The sequence below is a fragment of the Aphanomyces astaci genome (assembly GCF_000520075.1).
Source record: "Aphanomyces astaci strain APO3 unplaced genomic scaffold supercont1.35, whole genome shotgun sequence".
Lineage (NCBI taxonomy): Eukaryota > Oomycota > Saprolegniomycetes > Saprolegniales > Verrucalvaceae > Aphanomyces > Aphanomyces astaci.
The window spans coordinates 302,004-312,968 of record NW_009798298.1 but is presented as its reverse complement, the minus strand read 5'-3'; the positions used below and the strand labels follow the sequence as shown (position 1 = coordinate 312,968).

Genomic DNA, 10,965 nt, shown 5'->3' with positions numbered 1-10,965 from the left:
TATAGACGCAGTTACTAATTTTGACACTACTTGTCGATGCTGTGGCCTCTGCGCAGAATAACTTGCGCCATTCGAGTCGGCATACCGTCTACCAAATGTTGCAAGTACTCTTGATCAATTTCGCGCCACGAAGCCAGGATTTGGGCCTTTAAAGCTTCCTTAGAGTCGAATTGTCGTCCATTGGCGTACACTTTCCGGGCCAGGACCCCCCAAACGTTCTCAATTGGGTTAAGATCGGGACTCTTCGAAGGCCATTCGATCGTGGGCCATGCCAATTGCTTCAGCCAAGTCGTCGAAAGCTTGGAGGTATGGATACTAGCATTGTCTTGTTGGAAAGCTGCAGTATCACTTTGGGACTTTTGGCTGAGGTCACGCATAGCCGGAATCATGTAGCCTTGGAGGGTGTTCTTGTACTTCGCAGAGTCTTGTCGACCTTCGAGAAAGGCCAGCTCGGTGGCCTGCTCTTGTTGTAGTAGCTAATGCCAGCCCAGATGAATACCGAGCCACCACCCGAGGCTCGCTTGGAGTAGGTCTCGACCTCGTTGCGCAAATCATGCCAGTAGTATTGGCAACCGTCCGGACCGTCCAGGTTGAATTTCTTTTCGTCAGTAAAGAGCGTAGTCTTCATGGATTCGAGCGTGTTGAGCTGCTTGGACGCAAATTCGACACGACACTTTCGATGTTCGGAAGTCAGCCGAGGTCCCGAGCGGCGTTTGATGTACTTCGCAAATTTGGACATTTTGAGAACAGTTAGGACACAAGTTCGCTTTACTTTACCATCTAGTGCAGCGGATATCTGCCTAGCTGACATACCCTTTCGGGTAGCGAGTCGGAAGATCCGTCGTACTTCTCGACGCGTCAGTTTCAGGCGTCTTCCACCGCCTGACGGTGCTGAATCCCGGGCGAAGTTGGCAATACACGTTCGAACGAGTTTATCGCTTCGTCCCAATGCTCTGGCGATCCATCGAAGCGGCTTTTTGAGGCGCAAATAGGCCTTTATTTGGCCACGCTCGATGTCGGTGATGTTTTTGCCGCGAGGCATCGCCAAATGTGGTGATTATGTTGATTTTGGCGCCGAAATGGTCCTGTTCAATCGAGTAATCAATTTGATTAGAAATTTGATTAGAAGTTTGCATTCTGATTGGCCAAAAATCGAACTTTTCGTGGATTTTCGCAAACTGCGTCTATAGTTTCCGGCCAGTCCAAAATATGAAAAATGAACTTTGCAACATTTCAACTGATCTTTAGTTCAAGTCCTCTTGAGGGACCCTTTTACATCACTGTTCGATGGTGGGGACACTTAAGGTTCGAGCTGAAACGAATGATATCATCATGAACTCGTAAATTGCGAGGTGCGTCTATAGTTTTCGGCCGGACTGTACAAACTAGCTTGTTTCGTAGACACCGCCATAATTAGTTTGTAGACTGCTGTTAAATTGAGTGTAGAGTCTCATTGTTTTATATATTTTGCGATCCCTAATGAAGCATCGACATCAACAGGCGGCTCTGCTTTACCTGGAAGATGCCCTCCAGCGATAGGTGCATCATACAGCTACGGAACTCGTCGAGCTCCAACTTGAGTATCGAGAAATCCGACTCGACGGTAGTCGTGTTAGCGAGCACCTATGCCAACCCGCAGCTGAAAGCGCAGAGGTTGTCGTAACCTCTTGGTAGAATATCCCACGCGTCGTTGAATGTCGTCATGCTGTTATGCATGTCGATGCCGGCACAAATGATCCTGTCCTCCTTGTGCAGCTTGAAACGTTTGCGATGCTCCTCTTCGACCATATCGACCCTTGAGGCTGACTGGGATCTTGAGTCATGTCCGCGACGCACACTCAGCACGTCCTTCGCGAACACACCAGGACGCATCTTCACGAGTTGAGCGGGCATCACCGGAGCCGAATACTGGACGACAGCTAGATTGTCGCTGTCGCGCTCGGCATTGACGTTATTGAGACCCACGATCAGTGTAATCACATAGATCGCGATCACGTTGACAATCCTGCTCTTGTCTGCATCATATATTAAGACCCTCGTAGTTCTCCTGCACGAACGATCTCTCACCAGGGACTTAATTAACTGCTAATTCCCTGGTGATTAAGTCTTAGTTTGTAGACACAGCCGAGATTAGTTTTGTAGAAATCTGTCGCTATTTATAGCGAATCCACAAATTAAGGAGTCCTGTTATAAGCCCAATAAGCCTAAGGGATCTAGAGCCCGCGAATACGAAGAGCGCCAGAGCGACTGCCATCAATGCGTTCAAGCGTTTTGTGGAGAGTGAAGACGTCACGTACGACTATGTTCATTGATGTGTGCAACTTGATCAATTGGAAACGACCTTCTTGGGCGTCATGAACAAGTTTGGAGCGTACTTGGGGTTTCTTGTGTTGGATAAGCGGACCATACTTACTCGGAACACAGTGGCATCATACTTTCGCAATGTCAAGTTTTGGCTGATGGAGCTCTACCCTGCATGTCGCAACCAATCCACAGCCATCATGCACAAACTGGGAGGCGTCCTGGAACGATACTGCTTAAAGCGAGACTCTGGTGGAATGGTTGTGAAGGCAACTGCAGCAACAAAGAACGATTTGAACACTTTGATTCAATTCGCCAACTCGACTACTGTCAATCCTAAAGACTACAACGACGCGTACCTCTTGCTGTTGTTGTGGTATTGCTTCGGACGTGCATCGGATCTGTTAATTACTGAAGCGGCGCAATTTCTCCATGGGACCACAGGAGGAATCTACGCTGACTACAGCCGCTCGCGCTCACGTGATTTTAGTTGCCTCCGACATGCACGACAAAACTGGACCAAGAAACAGACGTCATGCACGGTGTGAGTGACGTCGACGATCCACGCAATGAGCGCGAGTGAAGGCGTACGTGTCATCCAGGTCCTAGGGGGTCCTACTACCTGCGCAGTTCGTAACGTATTCAGCAGATGCATGGCACCTAGCTCCCACCGGTGGTCTCTTGGCATGGAATGGTGCAGGACAACTTGGGGCTCTATTCGGTTTAACCCCCCGGTGACGCTATATAGGCATATATAGGTGTTTAAAACCACTTTACGTGGGCCGATTGCAAATAGTGTGTACTAGTACACTAGTACGCTGTATCTGTACTGATTATAGTATATATAAATCTATATAGGACCTATATATCACTGTATATACGTCCTATATACTTCGTAGTACCTATATCGTTCTATATACTACTTATATACATGTACTATTAATAATACTACTTAATGCTCAGATTATTTTACACCATGACACTACTGTACTGGTGATGCCTGCGGATAGTACACACTAAGCCCTTAAAATACGCCTTACCATCTGCACCTGGAGAAAAATACCAGCTTCGCCAAAGGTATTCGTCCAGGTATGAAGGCAGATGGGGTCTGTGTATCCCGCTCATCGCTTTGGAGAAGCGCTTGATCCGCATTTCCCACACGCCTTCAATTGATTGCGTGTGCGCGCCGTTAGCTGGGTTGACAAAGTTCGCTGAATGATTCACCCACTGGTGGCCATACGATTGGTCGACCAACAGTGGATTGTTCGTCAGGTTGTGGCGTTCATAGCCGACACGTATGAGCAAAACTTGTCCGATCTAGAAGCATTTTTAGACGACATAGACGTATATAACACTATATAGTGATCTATATAGGCCTATATGACCTATATCGGCCTATATAGTATTGTATATACACAACTATATAGTCACATACATGATGTTGGTTCCAGGGGCAATGTGCTTCTTGATGAGCCGCGACAGCGCTGGTTTTGTCCGGTCCGCCCCTGTAATGACGCCAAACCATTTCTGTCCTGTCGACCCCACCAAATACCCAGTGCTCAGGGTAGTACCTTCCGCGGTTGTATTTGCTCTTTTTCTTCATTGAGGTCTCATCGATTTCGACCGTTACGCCTTCGCCGCCAACCTACTCGCAAAAATGAATAGGATATATAGGTCTATATAGACATAGGTCTATATAGACATAGGTCTATATAGATATAGGGGACTATATAGTCCTATATAGTCGACATACCAGCATCGGGGCACGCAACATTTCCGCCGAACACAGGTCGCGGCAGTACTGGTACCAATCCACACCGGACTCACGCGCAACTTCTTCTTCCGCAATCACTATGTCAACGGGCCTTCTTGACGCCCACGCAACATAAGTGGCACCAGCTTCGCCATAGGGATCTTGGAACCCTTGAACCACGACTCAAACCGCATTCCACGCTCAACGCTCCCGCCGCCTGCACACGCCGCACGCCTGCAACGCCATCGCTTGGACTTCAACGCGAAGGACATGGCCAGGTCACACTTGGGGCATGTCGCGGCGTTGGGTAGGAGACCGACCTTCATGCACCATGCAACACAGGTGTCTTCGTCCATGGTGGCCTTTAGAATAGCATGCCACAAAAATTCGCCTACGTCAGACATGTCGTAAGGCACGAAGCTCTGGGGTAAGTCGCCGTCGAGGTCAACTTGGTCCAGCGCCGGCCCATCGGCTTCAAGTACGACTTCCATCCTTGAATATAGTTGCATGTCAAATGTTTGAATGGCATCAAGGCGCCAAATTTCCAACGCGGGAATATACCCGGAAAATCCGGTTGAGAGAAAAATGGGTCGTTGTATTGTATACAAAGGCGAAGTGACACTATATAGGCTATATAGGGTAGTCAGGCACTATATGGCCCCTATATAGACCCTATACAACCTATATAATTTCCTATAGAACCTATATAGTAACCTATATATTCTATATAATTCCCTATATAGCCTATATAGTGTCCTGTATAACCTATATAGTGTCCTATATAACCTATATAGTGTCCTATATAACATATATAGTATCCTATATATCCTATATAGGATACTGTAAAACCTATATAGGTTCCTATACAACATATATAGTATCATATATAACCTAAATAGCATCGTATACAACCTATATAGTATCCTATATAAGCTATACAGGATACTACTTAGGAGATATAGTATCCTATATATCATCGAAGTATTGTACATTATACAGACTACATGACTACATGGAGATGAGATGACTTCGACACAGAACATTTCGAAGTCAAATACACTTCATTACTTCTTAGCTTTTTAGCTGCCGGTCCATTCTTCGAGGATGGACACGTGCTCCAGCGATTTGCTGGAATGTCCGCTGGCTCTACAATGGTTTCGGTAGACGGCTCCTTCAGAGAAGAAATTAGAGTTTCCAGCTCCGGAATATCCTCACCAAGGCGACGAGCTAAACGAAGAAGAATCAGAAACGAGGCATGTGCAACACAGTTGTGTTCCACAAGCACTTGCAGTCGGCCAATGTCCTCACCAAGTGGGACATCGGAAGGACGAGGAGGTTCTGGGGCCACAACGGGAGTGAGCGACGGCGCGTCGATTTTTAGGCCATAAAGGGTACGGCCATGGCGCGGCCATTCCAAGCCATGTACCGTTTGTACATGGGCCTTGAATCCGTCGTTTGAGTGGCGGACACCTTGTCACAAGCGACATCGTCCGTGATGTTGCAAGTCCATTTCCGCATGTAGTTCGAGCGCTGGGGGAGAGCAGCCATTTTCGAATTGTTGGCTGTGTTCGATCTGACCATCCAGATAATTTATCCGGAAGCTCTGTGTAACCAATAATTCAAACCTGCACACTATTTGCAATCGGCCCACGTAAAGTTGTTTTAAACAGCTATACAGGGAATGACGTATTAAGCGCCCCCGTGGTACTTCGAATTGGCATTTCAATTGTGTATTGGGACAAACTACTTCGAAATTTCAATACTTTAATCAATACGAAATTTTAGTACCACGGGGGCGTTTAATACGTCATTCCCTGTATATGCCTATATAGCGTCACCGGGGGGTTAAACCGAATAGAGCCCAACTTGGACCCACAGAAGGAAACGTTGTACCATGCCATATAGAATGAAGGACGTTAAAATAATCATGTATATAGTAGCCATGATGGATGTGTTCACGTGTTTGCCGATGCTTCACTACGGATAGTGAGCCGCGGCTGAGTTCACCATCGCATCCATCCACTTTTGAAAGTGGCATAAAATATTTATAGTATACGAATTTACTAATGTTACATGTTAATTAATATATTATTGTCTACGCAGCTCAGTGGTTGGAGCGTCAAGTTGTTAGCCCAAAGGACCCGAGTTTGATACCGCCAATTTTTGACAAGTGCAATTTAATGGTACTACGTAGTGTATTTTTCATGTGGAAGTGGCGCTTTGGATCCTACTTGAGTTTATGTTAAAAGCATACTGGGACGGACGGAATGCAACGCCCAACTTGTCTTCCAGTTGGTCGGTGAATTCTACAATCTGATTGGTCATGGTACTTCGATGTTCGAAAATTAATGCAGCCTATCACAGACCGCTTTCGAAAATTTGATCATATCAAGAGGTATTAATATTCTACATCAAAAGAAGGTGCAAGACGGACACTCAAGAACTTTCAAGCTACCGATTGAAGAGGTCATAAGTATTCAGAGGTGAAGAAAAGCAATACTTCGATTGAAACAATGGATGACGTACGAGCGTAAGCGTTCGACGCGATAGCGCAGTGGTTAAACACGTTGTGTGTCTTGAGTGAGTCCCGGGCGCGCCGAACTTTTTTCTATAAAAATTAACTTCACTCAATATCAAGAATTTTGTATAAAATAAAATGTATTTAAATTGCAAAAATTATTTGTATTCAATTTACACGAAGTGCCTTGGCAAATGCCTGTCAAATGACGTCAGCAGTGACCATATCCCATGCAGCAATGGCACGCAACACCATGGCCATTCGCTTTTGACGAGCAGTTGGTGATACGGATCCTCATCGTCGTCCCCTTCAAGCTGCTCTTCGTACAACCACAAGTTACGTAGGTTGCGCTTGAACGGCGCCATCACCCCGACGTCAAGTGTTTGGCATACCGAGGTTGCGTTCAGCGGCAGAGCACAAAGGTGGGAGCTAAGTTCTTCATGCATGGCCACGAGGAAACGTAGGGAACTCTTTGGTTTAGATGCGCGCCCCGGGTACTCCCTTCATGATCAATAACAGGGGCAGCATTTGACCGTCCGCTCGCGCCGTTAGGACCGCTGTCGAATGCTTCTCCCCCGTTGAGATCTTGGCGCTGCCGCCACGAACAGCCCAAATGTACGTTGGAGGGAGGTTGTAGTACATCCCTGTCTCGTCGATGTTGAATACGCAGTCGTTCTCTTAGGATTGGTATTCCCGATGGAAGTCGCGGGCGAACTCGTCGTAGACATCAGTCAAGACCGCCGGCTTGAGTTTGGTCTTTGTCTGCCGCTGCCGAGAGAATCCATAGCGCTGGCAGAAGCGACGCAGTAGTCGGAGGAGGGCGTCGTATCGACGTCAGACTTCTTCGTTGCAAGGTACGACATCTACCACGCCCTTTGGTTGATCCTGATCCAGGTGATCATGTGAGTCATCGGTAGAGCACGTTCGTCATCTCACATTTTGTTTATAAATCCTACTGAACCTGGTGGATCTGGGAACTCTTCGTATCGTCCACCTCGTTCGATCTTCTTGTTCTTCTTGTTGCCATCGAAGGAAAGGAGCTCAAAGCGCTGAGCGTACCACTATCGTACAGTTCGTCGTGAGACGCCCATTGCCTTCGCCACCTCTCGACCAGATAAGGTCTCAAGTAGGCCGATGGCTTCAAGCTTAGTTGAGATCGGATACGACGCACGCCTGTGCACGTATTTTTTTTGAAAGCCAAGTTTTCCCGCTGGCGCGAAGAATAAAAATTCCGCCAATAAGATACGAGTATTTCGAATCTTGATTATCATTGGATGAAATTAATTCTGATACTCAAAAATCTTCGGTGGGCGTTGCATTCCGTCCGTCCCAGTACTACACCATTTTGCGTTTAATTTCAGCTTTTGTTTTCAAAACATTTCCACTAACCTCTGATATATTTCACCGAATCACCAATATAATTCACCCAACCTCCATTATATTTCACGCCGAATTGAAATTTGGCCATTATATTTCACCCAACCTCCGATATAATTTACCCAACCAACGCTTAATTTCACCTTTCGAAAATATATTCACCTGACCACGGGTATATTTCATGGAAAGTAAGTTAAAACCAACCCACGCATCATATCTACGACATCTACGGCTCAAGCACTAACGTCCATGTCTTCCATGTTCTCAGCACGGACATATAACGGCTCAAGGCGGGCCGTGTACACATGCAAAATAAATGATTCGGATCAATTCCTAATTTATTGTTGAGTTAAATCTTTTAAGTCTGTCCGTCTTGCGGTAGCCCCATAAAGGCCGCGACTCGTTTGCGCAAAGATGTTTTAATGCGGCTCTTCAACGCCGGCCACATATTCTCGATCGGGTGCAACATCGGGGAGTACGGCCCTTGTTTTAAGAACGAAGCGTCTTGAAACGTCATGTTAGCGGTCATTCGTATTAACAGAGAGACGTACCGGAGTTTGTGGTGCAGGGATGGCCTCTTCCATAGAGCCCAGATTCAAAAATTGTGAAAGCGCGCGAAACCTTCGCGCGTTTCGATCTTTCTAGAATCCCAGCTCGAATTTTAATAACAGTTAGGTGAAATATATTTTCAAAAGGTGAAATTAACCGTTGGTTGGGTGAATTATATAGGAGGTTGGGTGAATTATATAGGAGGTTGGGTGAAATATATCGCCGATATATTACATCGGCGTGAAATATAATGGAGGTTGGGTGAATCATATTGGGGATTCGGTGAAATATATCGGAGGTTGGTGGAAACATATTGAAAATAAGCTGGAATTAAACGCAAAATGGTGTAGTACTCGAAGATCATTGTTACAACCAACCTCAGCTAGGGGCGTGGACCATTGAGGGTGGTTTCCATGGATTCCTGTGGATTGTTGCGGGTGGGGATGCATGGCATTTTGCGTGGGAAGTTACAATGGGTTTTCAAGTGTGTTCACATGATGTCTTATCACAAGTAGCGCCATATCAAAATAGAAGGTGTATTAAGAATTCGACGTAGCTACATGTGTAACAAACAGCATGTGCCTCCAACTACTGTAGTCCCCACGTAGACTATTTAAATGCAAGCGGATGTCCAACCGTACATCGGTGACGCACATTTCTTCCCGCACCCTGCGCACGACGACGCCGTCCTGTAAACCGAGGAAAAGCTGCACTTCGATTGCGAACAAACGTTCTTGGTACACCGTTGAATCCTTTCCCAAGGACGTGCAGCGCGTGCAGAAGGTGAACGCAGAACTTCGTTTTGAAAAAGAAGTTGCATTCACACGCCAACTTCCCAGGGACAATACACACGTGCTATCCACACGACGGCTGGGCATTCCCGCTGCATATCGACTCATGTCGAACGCTGTTGGCCTTGTAGTTGGAGTGATAGGCGTTAGCCGTCGCCAGCATCTCGCATGGCATGGTGGTGATCCCTCGGGCAGTCAACTCGATGATGTACGCGTATTCTTCTGCGTCATTCTCGAAAGCAAATGCCATGGAAATAGCAAGCGTTGGGACAATACCAAAGATCCGTAAATCGTCAGGGCCCAGTTCAAATTCCTCGTGGGGTGGGACAACGTGTAGTAGGTCATGCGCCATCAAGCGACTTTGAACCGCCTGCGGAGTTTGACGCAGGGCAGCGCCGCCAACTCGAACGGTAGTTTCTTGGACGTAGAGTACTCTGCCGCGACATCACCCAGCAACACAAATGTTGCGCATAGGCCATGAATCGCCGTTGCGTGTAAATGCCTACAAGGCCGGTTGAATTAGTAAACAAGTACTTTAATTGCACTACTATATACCGGCAAGTTCAGTATACTTTGCATTACTACATGCCGTACCTTTTTGCTGTTGAACAATTCGCAAGGATTGTTGGTGGTTGGAAAAGCCCAGTGGGGTGTGGTACACCTACCAATTGCAACAGTCCCCTCCGAGCCACTGACCTTCAAAGTACCGGGTGAAGTTCTTCGACACTAGAACCTCACACCCTCCCCATGCCTCTTGCGCCTCGTGCCAATACAAGTCGCATTCAGCCTTGATCCTGCTGTAGTGCATTCGGTACAAGTGCCGTAGCACCTGGGCGATGACACGCGGCTGAACTGCACCCAAACGCTTGTACACACACGCGACACAGTAGACCTCCAGTCCAAAGACTCGATGTATTTGCAGAGGTGAAGTTGTGTGTGATGGATTTAGTGTTCCAGAATATTTCCATGTCTCTGAAATTATAAGCACCAATTCCAGAAGTATGCACCATCTTACGAAGTGATGCAGTATAGGAAGCAGAGTGTCCCTATTCTCCGATAGAGATTGAAGGAATTCTAAACGTCTAAATACCTGATCGACCTAAATGACCCCAATTGAATGTCTATCTAAGGAATCATTAACAAAAGAAGTCCAAAAAATTAACCTTTAAGACACGTAAAAACCCAACACGTTTTGATAAAACCACTATTCAATTTTACAAAATAAGTACACACTCCTATTTAGAATAGTTGGGATGTGCCACCATCATTCTCGCTGTCAGATCCAATTTCCGTTTCGCTGTCACATGCATTCTCACTGATAGCCGACTCCGACGCAAGTAACAAAGTCAACCTCGTCTTGCGCTTCTCGCGGTACTTTTGTTGCGCCTTCTTCTTATCCTTGATCTTCTTCAAACCAATCGCGTTCAGGCGATTCACGTACTGGATATTCGCATCGCCATCCTCAGCGCGAAGTGGATTGAATCGAATGTGCACATTAGTGATTGCCACGCAGGTCTGAAAGAGAACGTCGTAGTTCTTACGATTCCATCGGTAGGCATCACCACAGACGGCCCAAAGAGTCTTCAGTCGACCAAATTAGTTCTCCACGATGACGCGGTCGGCCGCAATGCGGTCGTTGGTGCACTGTTGGTCAAAGGTGAGAAAACCACCCGATG

At 46.7% G+C, this 10,965-nt stretch overlaps 3 protein-coding genes across 3 annotated transcripts; all 3 read right to left on the bottom strand.

Annotated features, from left to right (window-relative positions):
* Positions 1-3,569: 3,569 nt before the first annotated feature.
* On the bottom strand, positions 3,570-4,545 carry H257_11665 (hypothetical protein; the record flags this gene model as incomplete). The annotated part of the gene is made up of 5 exons (XM_009838662.1): positions 3,570-3,618; positions 3,737-3,828; positions 3,854-3,946; positions 4,055-4,152; positions 4,224-4,545. The coding sequence occupies 5 exons, from the start codon at positions 4,543-4,545 to the stop codon at positions 3,570-3,572; spliced, it is 654 nt and encodes a 217-aa protein (XP_009836964.1).
* A 588-nt stretch (positions 4,546-5,133) lies between these two features.
* On the bottom strand, positions 5,134-5,602 carry H257_11664 (hypothetical protein; the record flags this gene model as incomplete). Its single annotated transcript, XM_009838661.1, has 3 exons — positions 5,134-5,200; positions 5,340-5,392; positions 5,450-5,602. The coding sequence occupies 3 exons, from the start codon at positions 5,600-5,602 to the stop codon at positions 5,134-5,136; spliced, it is 273 nt and encodes a 90-aa protein (XP_009836963.1).
* Positions 5,603-9,640: 4,038 nt separating this feature from the next.
* On the bottom strand, positions 9,641-10,848 carry H257_11663 (hypothetical protein; the record flags this gene model as incomplete). The annotated part of the gene is made up of 4 exons (XM_009838660.1): positions 9,641-9,791; positions 9,955-10,141; positions 10,606-10,750; positions 10,831-10,848. 4 exons carry the CDS (start codon positions 10,846-10,848, stop codon positions 9,641-9,643), a joined length of 501 nt encoding a protein of 166 aa, XP_009836962.1.
* Positions 10,849-10,965: the final 117 nt, after the last annotated feature.